The 14,630-nt window shown below is 34.9% G+C and overlaps 1 protein-coding gene across 1 annotated transcript in view; it reads right to left on the bottom strand.

The window, feature by feature from the left end:
• The window catches only part of LOC123676920, a 90,627-nt gene that overhangs the window by 33,967 nt on the left and 42,030 nt on the right, over nt 1-14,630 (bottom strand). The window contains exon 2 of the mRNA XM_045613246.1: nt 9,109-9,300. Within this exon, the coding sequence (XP_045469202.1) occupies nt 9,109-9,300 (192 nt within the window). The remainder of the gene's footprint in view (nt 1-9,108; nt 9,301-14,630) is intronic.

Here is a 14,630-nt window from a genome sequence, read left to right as displayed (position 1 = left end):
CTGGACATCCAATTTTCGATGACTTTTTCCAACATTTGTGACCGTATATCGGCAATAACACGGCGAATGTTGTCTTCCTAATGGCCCATAGACGCATAGAGCAATGACTTTACATAGCCCCACAGAATGTAGTCTAGCGGTGTCAAATCACAAGATCTTGGCAGGCCAATTCACAGGTCCAAAACGAGAAATTAGGCGGTTACCAAACGTGTCTTTCAATAAATCGATTGTGGCACGAGCTGTGTGACATGTTGCGCCCTCTTGTTGGAACCACAGTTCCTGGACATCATGGTTGTTCAATTCAGGAATGAAAAAGTTAGTAATCATGGCTCTATACCGATCACCATTGACTGTAACGTTCTAGCCATCATCGTTTTTGAAGAAGTACGGACCAATGATTCCACCAGCCCATAAAGCGCCCCTAACAGTCAATTTTTCTGGATGTAACGGTGCTTCGACATACACTTGAGGATTAGCTTTACTCCAAATGCGGCAGTTTCGTTTGTTGACGTAGCCATTCAACCAGAAGTGCGCTTCATCGCTAAACAAAATAAAATGGACTTAGTGCGCGATACGTATTCCGCACAGAACCATTATTTTCGAATTGAAATTGCCCTATTTGCAAGCGTTGTTCAGGCGTGAGTTTATTCATGATGAATTGCCAAACCAAACTGAGAATAAATCACTTGACAGCTGTTAATCGGTAGCCATCTTGAACAGTAATGTCAACTCAAAGTTATATACCTCGAAAAAAAACACCCGTTATTATTTTTTGTTACATACAGAGGTGAACACAAAGAATGAGAAGTAAGCTTTTATTCAGAACAGTAGACAGACTAAAATGTGTACGAAAACTTAGAAGTTGCTTCATCGATTCTGGACATTCCTTTTTTTCAGTAATCACGATATCTTGAGTAGTAATTACAACACTTTGAATGATTTAAGTAATATTTTGAGCGCACTTGTTCCACGGCAACAGTTATCCTTCAGCCCAAATGTTTACGAATTATACAGTGTGGAACAGCCAAATGGAATAAATTCGATAACGGATAAATGAGGGCGTGTTGGGAAAAACGCTTGGACACGTCGATTTGTATTTTTAACTGCGCATCTTTTTCAAAAAAAAAAAATTATATAGGGTGCGTCATGTGACAGTGGCCAATACCAACTTTCTTATTTTAAACGCAAGCCCCTGTATATTATTAATTTTTTGGATTCTTCAGAAAATTCTAGACATAATTCATGTACAATGTCCTATACCTATCTTCAACTTTTTCGGAAATATTAAGTATTTTCAGATTTATTACAAAAATTAACATTAAAAATAGAAAATTATTTTTTATTTTATTTCACAAATTCGCTACATTACATTCAATACTTATTTCCCATTTAGCTCTTGATAATGAGAAAGTAAACAAAAACCATTCCTGCGTTTCTTTTAACTGATATGAAATGAAAAAAATACAAAAACAGTTTTCTTTATGTTCGTATCAAACTTGTAGCCTTAGCAACTTGTTGTCTACCTGCATGACAGTAATGATTAGTGTCAGTGCTATTGTCGTTTGAATTTCGTTAACTGTACGTAATAATATCAGAAAAATGGTTCATTTAACAGGAATGCACAAAATAACAATTTTCTATTGTTAATGTTAATTTTTGTAATAAATCTGAAAATACTTAATATTTCCGAAACAGTTGAAGATAAGTATAGGACATTGTACATGAATTATGTCTAGAATTTTCTGAAGAATCCAAAAAATTAATAATATACAGGGGCTTGCGTTTAAAATAAGAAAGTTGGTATTGGCCACTGTCACATGACGCACCCTATATAATTTTTTTTTTTGAAAAAGATGCGCAGTCAAAAATACAAATCGACGTGTCCAAGCGTTTTTCCCAACACGCCCTCATTTATCCGTTATCGAATTTATTCCATTTGGCTGTTCCACACTGTATGTGGCCTCATCTTTACTCTTTTTATTTATTGCGATATCTTAACATTGAGAGAAAATACACTACAGGTTTCAGAACACTAAATAGATTTTCATTGTATTAAGTGATGGCAACCATCAACTTGATTTTATTGATACAATCCACTTTTTCATCAATAAAATAAAATGTTATTGTATTAATTTATATTATGAATTCTTTTTCATCAATATCACGATTCTGAACTTTCGTTGGTAAAAAAAATCAAACCTCTTTGAAATTTTCAAAACTGTGAGAGCTATTCGTATTCTATATTATATTATATATTTTTAACATGGAAAATAGACTCATGGGATTCAAATTGATAGTTATAACTATATCGGAGACTACCAAAATTTCCTAGTCACGAAATTAATGATGCAAGCTGTGTTCCAAGTATTTTTTGATGTCCTGTAGAAGTTGTCAGGTCTGTTTGTTCTGAGTTAATTAAGGGACATTAGTCAACTTTCTCACTTCATTATCATCTCGAAACTTTAACGAAATGAAAAGCTCAGGAAATAATTGACGTTTACAAACAGCTGGATATTCTCCGTTTTCATAATAGTGAAATGTCAACGGTCGAATCGAAAGGGATTGAAACAAATCCAATCAAAATTTTTGGATTAGACATTGAGTTGTCAACTCAGAGAGTAATGGACTCATTTATTGATTCAATCATTCAATAAGGAAAGTTCCAGTGTTGGAGAACACTGAACACTTAAGGTATAAAAGGATTATGAAATGATTTCAATCTCATCTCATAATAAATATACTGCTTCACAAAAGTTAAGGAAATTCAGAAATTTTGTGATCGTTTCAAAAGTTGCCTATTCTATTCTACCAAATGTTCATTTATGAGAAATAAAATTGCTACTTTCCTATATCTGAATGGTTTTTTTGCTCTTGTTTGAACTTTTTCTTTCAGGCACGTTCTTGTCGTTTGCGTTTCTAAGAGTTTAGGATCAGTTGTTGTTTTACGTTCTTACAATCAAATTTGATTCAAATTTTGAAAATTTGTTTTGCAATAATAGCTAGAAGTAAACTTAGTGCAGTGTTCGGTATGGACCCATCTTCTGGTGCCCAGAATCTCAGATCGGTTCGGAAAGTTCATCTGTTCAGAGGTGGTACAATTAATGTTTGGGAAGGCGTTTGTTTCAAAAGACGTACAGAATTGATGATGTTTGATGCTTCTATGAATGCGAAGTTTTACATGGAGCAAGTCATTGACAATATCATTCCTTTGTTCCATGATGCTATTAGGCCAAATTTCTTATTTTTGGACGATAATGCGCCTCCCTATCGTGCGAAAATTGTCGATGAAGCTCTGGAAATCCATCGTATTCCGCATTTGGCCTAGCCCTCTCCGTCGCCAGACCTCAATCCCATTGAACACGCTTGGGATCAGCTACAAAGAGCTTTAGATTCTCACCAACTACCTCCTCATACGCTTCAAGAATTCAGACGGCTTCTACCGCAACTCTAAAGAGAAATTGGTCAAGGTGTCTTCAACAATCTGATCGAAAGTATGAAAAGACGTCGTTAAGCTGTGGTTGATATTCGAGGAGGTATATTCTTTACTGAAACTGTGAAACGGAATAGGCAAAAAATGATTCAGATGTCAGTAAACAAAAAAATGATAAAAAAAAAGAAAACTTTCGAAACAGTCTCAAAATGTCCTTAACTTTCTGAACTTTTGTGGAGCAGTATATTTTCTTTATGGAGTTGAATGCAAGCACTCATGATCATAGATAAAAATTAAAATTGATATCCACATTTCGGACGTTCTTAACACGAATCTATTTCCCGACCTTCAATCAAATTTAGTTCGGAACTACCGAGCTCACGGTTCTTTAATTATAGAATGAATTAGTGGAGGAAAAACAGCCATTAACGATATGATATTTCACGTCAAAACAAGTTGGTAGGATGCCACGTTAAGCCGAAGAACATTGCTGTACGATTCATCATTTTAATACAGAACAAAAACCTTCAACAATGTGATATTTGTAACTTTGAATATAAAATAATCAATTGAATATTTTTTGAGCGTTTTAGTTTCAATTATTGCATGAAAATTAAAATATTATTATCCAATATTGAATCTTTGGAAACTGATATTGTTGAAATTTCAACAATAACATTTTGGAATGTGAAGAATCTAAATATTTTTTGTTCTAATTTGAGTGCTGGTGAATTTTTCAAATGTTCTCAAGAATCGCAAATATATTTTTATTTCTCACTGAGATTCATATTTCAATAATTTTCTTGATTTTGAGGTAGGTAAGGTAATGTTAGGTTGCAAACTGATAAGGACAGCAATTTTTTAATCTCCTTGAAATTTCAACAATAAACGTTTTGGAATGTGTAGAATCTGAATATTTTTCTTCTAATCTTAGTGCTTATGAATTTTAAAATGTTCTCAAGAGTCTCAAATATGAATATCCCATTTATCTTTCACAGAGATTCATATTTAAATAACTTCCTTAATTTTGAGATAAGGTTTCGGAGATTACTTTCTCACCCTCGGATGTCAAGAAAGACCCCCTGCAGTTGGTTCTATTACGAAGAAACGTGTTATATTCCTTTTGCCATTTGAAACTTTTCAGCAAACAGGACAAAAGTGACACGAAGGGATGTATAGGTACTTTTCGTAGTTTATTCAGCTGCCTTTCGTGTTTCAGTTTATTATTATTTTCACTAATGCTTATCCCTCAGATAGTTCGAGAAAATATTTTCAAAATAATGTAAATTTTACACTATGGTTCATTATTTCCTTTACTATCGCAAAATATCTCCACACGTATTATAAAAATCATTAAATAAGTAGCAATATAAAGAAATTAAATCAATTTCTAATTCTGCAAGTATGGGCTGAGTATATTCTACTTAGTATTATCTTTATGCTCTCAATGAAATAGGTTGAATCCTCGATATCTTCTCTTCAAATTTAATAGTGTATGTAACTGATATTCCACCAAATTTCATTCAAATAGCTCCTAGATTACGAGAAAATCTCTGGACAGCGAAATTTGGTTTATCTACTCGTACATTGAAGAACTGAAAATGTCAGGGGTATGCACTCTTTTCCCTTGAAAAATTAACTTGTCCCAACAAATCAAATTTTTCTACCAGTTTTCTATGGCCGGCCGAGAAGATGCTTCACGACGGAACAAAAGTGCTTAAGTTTTGTGAACTGTGACTGCAAAATTTTCACGATTACATTAGTTGATTTTAAAAGTTAAAATACGTTATTAAAGCGTGCATCGTTCTATTTTTAGTCATAGCATCGTTTTCACTTGTCAAATATCAATAGATGACAGCTTTAAAAGTGACATCTGTCCTATCTAGCGTGCTATTATTCATAATGAAACCTTTTATTTGAAAACCCAAAACGACATCGAGTACGACATCATCAAGTGAGTACATTAATGGTGGGTGGTTATCGTGTCGATTTGCTTGATCAAGTCATATCTGTGTTTAATTTCAGTTCATTTTCGACACTTCCATAGATTTCAAACTATAATCAACGAGTTGATCGATCAATCAAAGTTTTATGAATCTCGTCATAAGTTTGTTTGCACTAACAACTGAAAATAACATACTGATACTAACGGGTGTTTTTTTTCGAGGTATATAACTTTGAGTCGGCATTACTGTTCAAGATGGCTACCGATTTAACAACTGTCAAGTGATTTATTCTCAGTTCGGTTTGGCAATTCATCATGAATAGACTCACGCCTGAACAACGCTTGCAAATAGTGCAATTTTATTTCGAAAATAATGGTTCTGTGCGGAATACGTATCGCGCACTACGTCCATTTTATTTTGTTTAGCGATAAAGCGCACTTCTGGTTGAATGGCTGCGTCAACGAACAAAACTGCCGCATTTGGAGTAAAGCTAATCCTCAAGTGTATGTCGAAACACCGTTACATCCAGACAAACTGACTGTTTGGTGTACTTTATGGGCTGGTGGAATCATTGGTCCGTACTTCTTCAAAAACGATGATGGCCAGAAGGTTACAGTCAATGGTGATCGGTATGGAGCCATGATTACTAACTTTTTCATTCCTGAATTGAACAACCATGATGTCCAGGAGCTGTGGTTCCAACAAGACGGCGCAACATGTCACACAGCTCGTGCCACAATCGATTTATTGATTGGCGTTTGGTGACCGCCTAATTTCACGTTTTGGACCTGTGAATTGGACTCCAAGATCTTTTGATTTAACACTGTTAGACTACTTTCTGTGGGGTTATGTTATGTTGGAAAAAGTCATCGAAAATTGGACGTCCAGATTGGACTACATCCGAGCCAGGATAAATAAAATTTATGTCAATCGAATAATCCATCGTTGTTTTATTACAATTTAAAGTTCTATAGCTCTAAAAAAAACCGTTTTACCAGGGTTGTGCTAGCCTCCGTTACCAGGTGTTCTAAAAATGACTTGGTTGACTACTAAATCTGAAGTTCAATTCTAAATTTCTTCGACACCGACAAAACGGGGGAAATTCAAATGAAAGGTATATAACTTGTTGATTTCTTCTAAAATTCGACTATAGGGAAATCGAAATAAGAGGCACTGCCTCTGATGGCAGTCTTGGAACCATAAATATGTATAAAATATTGTCTGGTGAAGAGAGAAACCAATGATAATAGAGAATACAAAATTTTCATTGAGGATACTAGGCTTCTAAATGGAATCAAAAAGTACTGAATTCAGTAGAATACTAGTGAAAATTCCCCTGGATATTACTACTGATATAGCTAACTTTTTTTTTTTTTTTTTTTTTTTTTTTTTTACGCATCTCTCGGGAAAAGACTGAGCTTATAACGCCCTTTCAAGCGCCCCGAGATGAATTTAGAATAAATCGGTTTGTGCGTGTCTTAAACTGCTGCAAGTTGTAACCCAGGGGGAATACATCTTGAGGTAGGGTATTCCATAGCCTTGCAGTTCGGTAAAGAAAAGCCTTCTGATACACCGATGTCCTAGCTGTAGAAAGATGCACGACAAACTGGTGACTATTATCGGCTAGCCTTGTTCGTCGATCAAATTGAGCCCCTGGAGGAATCATGGAGGCAATGGCAGCAGAACACCTTCCGTGGTAGTATCTGTAAAAAAGGCATAAGTCTCCAACCTTCCTACGGTGATCGAGACTATGAAGGTTGGCAGTTAACGTTGGATCGTCTATTAGGCGCACTGCTCTTTTTTGAATGGAATCAAGTAGGAGTAACGAGTGCTTACTAATCCTGTAATTGAAATCAGTCTTATATGGATGAACTCTAGGGTATCTTTCTTTATCAACCTATACCAGCTCTCTTATTCGAGTCCAATCAAATAGAAAGCCTTGGAATGCTTCCCGATATCAATTTTCATAAAACATATTGGAGTTTTGAAGCCATGAAGTAGATCCAACACTCTTGGGGGGAAAAATTGCATCTTCCATTGCAGGGAAAAGTTGAAATGAAAAAATTAGGCAAGGACTGAGGTGAAGTCAGGAGCTTTTAAGCGCCGTTCGTGCCCTAATTGCTCCCTTGAAGATCGAACAAACTGTATACAGCTATATAGGGTGGTCCAACGAAAACTTATTACCTCAATTTTCCGACTTTAAAATGAAAATCCGAGTGATTTTCCACATTTTCATTTCAAAGCCGGAAAATCGAGGTGATAAGTTTTCGTTGGATCACACTGTATATAGAAGCAAAATCTGGATATGATATCACGAAAATATTGAGTATTTCTTTTCCAATGTTCTTTTCGAAATTAAACTTTATATCGGCATTAATATTTGAAGGTTTCAGATCCTGCTGTTGGATATTGATTACATTTTTTCATACTGATATTTTATTTTTTACGTATCGTGATAATGTCCTTGTAGAAGGAAAAATAATAAAGATAGTGTTGATTTTCACGTTTTTCTAAGCAATGTTATGACAAGTCACACAATAGTCAATAAATATTGAACAATAATTCTATTTTTCATGAGGTGCAAGTGTTATCAAATGAAGTACTAAAACTGAATTGGCTAATGCAACTGAAAAATAATTCTCAGGATCAATCAATTAAAATTACTTCACTTTTCATGTAGCTATAAATCGAAAATTACGATGATTACAATACTGATAATAAATTATTATGTTAGTTCCTAGTTACGCATAAAATTATGTTCGATTAGTTTTGAAACTCAAGATTTCGATAGAAACAGAAGATTATATCGTCAAGTCTAAACATCACTAACTAATGATGAGTTATGGTTCCATCAATTTGTCAAAAATTTCGAATATATTATTCCTTTCTGTACTAGAAATATGTAAAAGAATAAGCTATTTCAACCCGAATTTATTTCTTGGCAAGCATTTGAAAGTTCGTCGTCGTTTGAGAATTCTAGATGTATTTAGACATGAGTACAAAAATACATGTTCGACCTGACTGTTATCAGTCGATTAAACAGTTGAGCATAAGATTTATGTTGTCATGAGTGTAGCGAGAATAGTTCAAATATTTATTTTTCCGGACTGGAATATTATTTTGGTTAGGAATGTGGACTTGAGATGATTAGGAGAGATTAATATAAAAATATGAGGACGAATATTTTTGATGATACCTATCAATACCACCTGAACAGTCATAAGTCAATATCGTTGCACTACACAAAAAAAAATTGTACGTCTCTGTTAGCCTTTAGGGAAGTGCTACCAAAATATTACGAAGATGACTGATATCCAGATATTTGTTCTATGCCTAGTGAAAATATTATAATAGACTTCAATATGACTTGGAGAAATAAGAAAGATATCAACCTTATGGGATTTTATTACATAACCAATATTTGTTGAATAAAAATATTAGAAAAAAACATTCAGAAAGAATAATCGATAAATTAGAGTTAACCTTCAGAATACTTTTAGAAGTATCAGTTAAAAACACTCACAGAAAAAACAGAAATAAATATCATAATTCCAGTAGATTAGTAAATCGTAATTCGGGAATCCTCTTGAAATTTTCAACAAAATAGGTATAACCCTGAAACTATTGGAACTGAAGACTTTGAGGTAAAAATTTTATATTCAATATCAATAAAAGAATATTCTTATTGGTAATTTTCCCGCATAAATTGAAATTCAAGTTTGAAAGACTCACCTTCATTAAAAGTAATTTTATTCTCACTAGCTGTACTGCTCGATCTTGTAGATTTGTTACTATCGCTTTGATACCTTCTTGTTGGTGTTGATTGACTAGAATAAGTGAACCTATTGTAATATTTCTGGTGATACGTTGGAGGTACTCTGGTGTCAAGGGTTGAGTTGGACTCTTCGCTGTCACTTTGTTCATCTGCAACAAAAGATAAATATTGAATACCTATGTGTCAGAATATTTTTTTTTAAAGTATAGAGTTTTTGAATAAGAGGTTTTGTATTGATATTAAAAAAAACGAGTATATTTTAAGAGGAATCAATGGATGTGTATATCATTGTATGGAGGAAGGTATGTTATTAACGATGGAAAAGGATATCACCATCATGTACATTTTCCAGGACGCATTCGCAGAAGGTTATATCCACTTCAAAATTAATTCAATTCAATTCATTTATTTCCAAAGACAATTTTACAACTGTATAGGAATAGTCAAATCCAAACTTATATCATCAATAATAAATTATACAAAAAAAATAAAAACAAGATAACATATCATATTAAAATTTTTAAATATTCGTCCACACGATAAAAACAATTCTCAATAAAAAAAGATTTCAACTTGATTTTGAACTCATTTAGTGATTGACAAGTTTTAATATTATCTGGGAAATTATTAAATATTAGAGGGCCTTAATTATGGGGAGATCGAAATGCAACTTTAGACATACAAACGTTGGTTCTCAAGTTCGAGCTATATCTGGTATTGAAATTGTGAACATCACAGTTCCTCCTAAATTTAATTTAATTCGCTCTGATTGATGTTTAAGGTGACATGGCTAATTGTTGTATTTTATAAATTTTTTTTATTGAAAATCTTATCAATCTAAGAATCCTCCTAACATATATTATTCTCTAAGACCATTAATTCTTGGATTCTTCAATACTGTCATCTAGCCTATTCTAATGATAATACTATTAAGTTCTCCTTAAGACCTCAACATCCATTCAAACCATGAAATATCGTTGTACTGTGGGATATACGTAACCCCGTTTGATATATTGTAGGTATAATACGAGTTGACATGTCTTTGTCATTCATTTTCATGAGGCATTTTTATAACGGAGTATAACGTTTGATAGCGTGATCGTAATGGTAACTATACATTATTCATTATCGTGTTGAGTTTGCCAGAGCTGGGTCGAAGCAATACTAGTAAGGATAGGAAGAAATTGAAAATAGCTGAGGTAATAAGATATCAGAACGTTAAAAATACTGTATTCTGTAATTATTCTGAGATCAAGCACAAAAAATTATTATTTCAGAGTGTTTGGTCTTCTTTTCACCGCTCCTAATACTCTTATAGGTTGAACTATTCATCAACAGAATGATAGATATGAGATCTACAGTGCTGTAATGTCCTGGTGATGCATTAACATTCTTATTTCTGAACTTTAACCAGGATTATTATTGTGATGCATTTTTCTGTTGTGATATGCGTAATCGAAATGTATGAAAAGTAATTATATTGGGTCTACAACTTTGCTAGAAGGCTGTAGCGGTGAGTGGTAGACGAAATAAATAGATAAATAGATGAATAGACGAAATAAATAGATGTCACACAATAAGCTTAGGTGAAGGGTTTTTTTTTTAGAGTTATAGAATTTTAAATTGCAATAAAACAACGATGCATTATTCGATTGACATGAATTTTATTTATCCGCAAGATAATCTTGTGGCATTACATTTTAAATATGATTTCTGGCATATGACCGCCACGGCTGGCTCGAATGTGATCCAATATGGACGTCCACTTCTCGATGACTTTTTCCAACATTTGTGGCCGTATATCGGCAATGACACGGCGAATGTTGTCATCCAAATGGTCAAGGGTTTGTGGCTCAACCGCATAGACCATTGACTTTACATAGCCCCACAGAAAGTAATCTAGCAGTGTTAAATCACAAAATCTTGGAGGCCAATTCGCAGGTCCAAAACGTGAAATTAGGCGGTCACCAAACGTGTCTTTCAATAAATCGATTGTGGCACAAGCTGTGTGACATGTTGCGCCATCTTGTTGGAACCACAGCTCTTGGACATCATGGTTGTTCAATTCAGGAATGAAAAAGTTAGTAATCATGGCTCTATACCGATCACCATTGATTGTAACGTTCAGGCCATCATCGTTTTTGAAGAAGTACGGACCAATGATTCCACCAGCCCATAAAACGCACCAGTCAGTTTCTCAGGATGTGACAGTGTTTCGACATACACTTGAGGATTAGCTTCACTCCAAATGCGGCAGTTTTGTTTGTTGACGTAGCCATTCAACCAGAAGTGTGCTTCATCGCTAAACAAAATAAAATGGACGTAGTGCGCGATACGTATTCCGCACAGAACCATTATTTTCGAAATAAAATTGCACTATTTGCAAGCGTTGTTCAAGCGTGAGTCTATTCATGATGCATTGCCAAACCAAACTGAGAGTAAATCACTTGACAGCTGTTGAATCGGTCGCCATCTTGAACAGTAATGCCAACTTAAAGCTATATACCTCGAAAAAAAACACCCGTTACATGGGTCGCTTCGAAAAAGTTTAAACTAACTCTGGCAACATGAGGTCGAGCATTATCCTGCTGAAATGATTCTCGAGCCGGTTAAGGTAACGGAGAACATATGGCTCCACTATTTCTTGAAGCTAACGCAGCGCTGTCATGTTACCCCAAATAAAGGCTAAAGGTGACCTACTTGCATGTGCAATAGCACTCCATACCATAACGCCTACTGTCCAGTGTACATGACGCTCAACATCAATCTGAGGTTCACGTCTTTCTCCCCGACGTCGTCTTAACCTACTTCAGCCATCATGTGCACCCAAGGAGAATCGAGGTTCATTAGAAAAGACGACCTGATGCCATTCCACATTCCAATGTTGACGTTCTCTGCACCTCTGTAATCATTGCCGACAATGCTCAACCGCCAGAGCTAACACATGATGGGGTCAATAATGCTGCAGTCCAAAAGACCTTATCCGGCGGTAAACCGTTCGGACAGTTAGAGGATGGCCTTGTTATCCTAACCACTCATCAGTCAAAGATCGAGTTGTCTCGAATCGGTCTCTGAAGGCCATAAATCTTAGACGTCGATCTTCAACTTCATTTGTGCCCCTTCTACGTCCGGTGCCTACTCTTCTTCGATTTTGAGTATAACAGTATGTAGTTGAATTTCTGTTCGTATAGTTAGCGATTTCTCGAAATGACAACCCCACTTCCCATAGACCAATAATTCGACCTCTTTCAAATTCACGGCTCTAGGCATTTTAACAACAACTGAACATGGACTTTGGATCTCCTCGAACAGCTGGTTTGTTGTGAAATTTCAAAAAAATTGCAAAAAACGATTAGAATATTCAAGTACCCAAAAATTGTTTACATGAAAAAAAAGATTTTTTCTTCAACTTCAATCATTTACTTCTTGCTATACTATCTATGTTTCACCAAAAAAAAAAAAAAATAATAATTCAAAAAGCTCCTTCTGGGTGTTGCAGTTTCTCTGTCAGTTAGTATATTATTTCAGAGTATTTGGTTCCTTCCAATTTCCGAAACTCTTATAGGTTGATCAATCAACAGAATGTCAGATATGTGATCTACAGTGCTGTAATGTCCTGGTGATGCATTTACATTCTTATTTCTGAACTTTATCTAGGATTATTATTGTGATGAATGTTTCTGTTATGGTTTGCGTAATCGAAATGTATAAAAGGTAATAATAGCATTTCTAAATATCTGCATAGATTTCATCGCTTTTTCCGATGCAATCACATGCTAATCTTCATTCCTCATCAAGGATCAAGCCTATCTGCCTATCTTTGATTTCTTTTCGGGATTATTTATATACTGGATGCAACGGAGTGCTACAGAACAAATAAATATTTATGTGAAATTCACCCACCATGAACTTCAAAGTTCACCTAAAAATCGATGAAACGAAGCAGGCGTGCATTTCCCACATGAACATCGTGTCACGTGAAGGTTTTTGACGTAATAATCTTATAGGTATGAGGCACCAATATCGGGTGCTAAAATACCCAAAAGTACCCGACCAAAGTCCATAGCATCATTCACGAATTACCATGAGAAGACCATTATTCGAAATGTTGAGACATGCAATAGTTGGCCTTGATCCAACATCGATCAATTATAACAAAACGTGATTGCGAATCACATGAATTTATTTTCAGCATATTGACGATACCGAATGTCTCCACCTTAAGGAGCCTGGAATACTATATTCATTATTTTTAGCGCGAAAAAGGTGGGTTCCCGTACTGTTGGGACGAAAATGAATTTCCTTTTTGTCACGTGCATGTATTTTAGGTCGAACGTTTTCGTAGTACTACAAATATCGGTTACGATTCTCGGTAATTAGATAATTTTGAGAGTATTTTAAACGCCAGTTCGTAGTTCCTGCTTCGTAATGACTTCGTTTTTCGTGTTCAAGAATGAATGAAAATTCGTTTGAGATACAAGTTAAAAATAATATTCGCTCTTGAAAAATATTTCTTAATGATCTACACTGTGGAGATGAAAAGTATCGATGGTTACTATGATCGCTCAATAGATCGTTTGGGACCATTTATTTTTTGAATACATGTTAGCAATTCATTATTTAATGATAAGCCCATGTAATACTGAGACCATAGAATCTTAAGCGCATCATGCTGAGGCCATAAATATCAGAATCAATCACGCGCATGAGTCTCTATGATCGAACCTAATCTACAGAGCAGGTGCCAAGGTACTGTCGCTTTAACTTTTACTTTCGATCCGGCCTTCACTTCGACTTAGTTCCTGTATAGTAAGTTAGTTCAACTGTGTTTCCTATAATAATCCCTGTATCCTGGTGATAGTATTATTCCTTACATTAGAATTTTACATAAATATATCCCAAGAATGTTAACAACCTAAAGAAAAGAAATGTCATATATGTTATTCAAAATGCACCACGAGATCTCCAAAATCCCCATTTGCTTTTGGAAATGTTAACACTCAGGGCTTCAATTACATCTTCAAGTAGTATATTCTACGTATTAAATATGCAATTATTGAAGAAACTCTCTTTACATCTGGTACAATATTGTTCTGTAATAAGCTTGTAGTCATGTCTTTGCAAATGGTCTGTAGATCATTGGAAAACTAAATGTCATCTGAGGATATCAAACGAGGTAAATCGCAAACATAACCAAGAAATGTAGAGGATCCAGTATTGAGCCTTGAGGGGCTCCGCTATGCATACATGCTTGAAAGAAAACCTCTACAAACTCCCTCTGATTGAAAGGGTACGTCCAGTAATAAATGTTCTAATCCACTACAGAAGAAGCCGAATTTAGAAATTCTCCAATTCGTGGATCAGACTCTCAATTGATAACCTGTCAAATGCCCTGAAGGAATACAGGTTAATAACAAGAATTCGATCCAATGATGGAGTCCAAAATTCAACACACTATGAATGCAAATATTCAATCAAC

This window comes from Harmonia axyridis, chromosome 3, assembly GCF_914767665.1.
Source record: "Harmonia axyridis chromosome 3, icHarAxyr1.1, whole genome shotgun sequence".
Taxonomy (NCBI): Eukaryota; Metazoa; Arthropoda; class Insecta; order Coleoptera; family Coccinellidae; genus Harmonia; species Harmonia axyridis.
The sequence above is the reverse complement of the archived record's forward strand: the minus strand, read 5'-3'. Positions and strand labels throughout refer to the sequence as shown.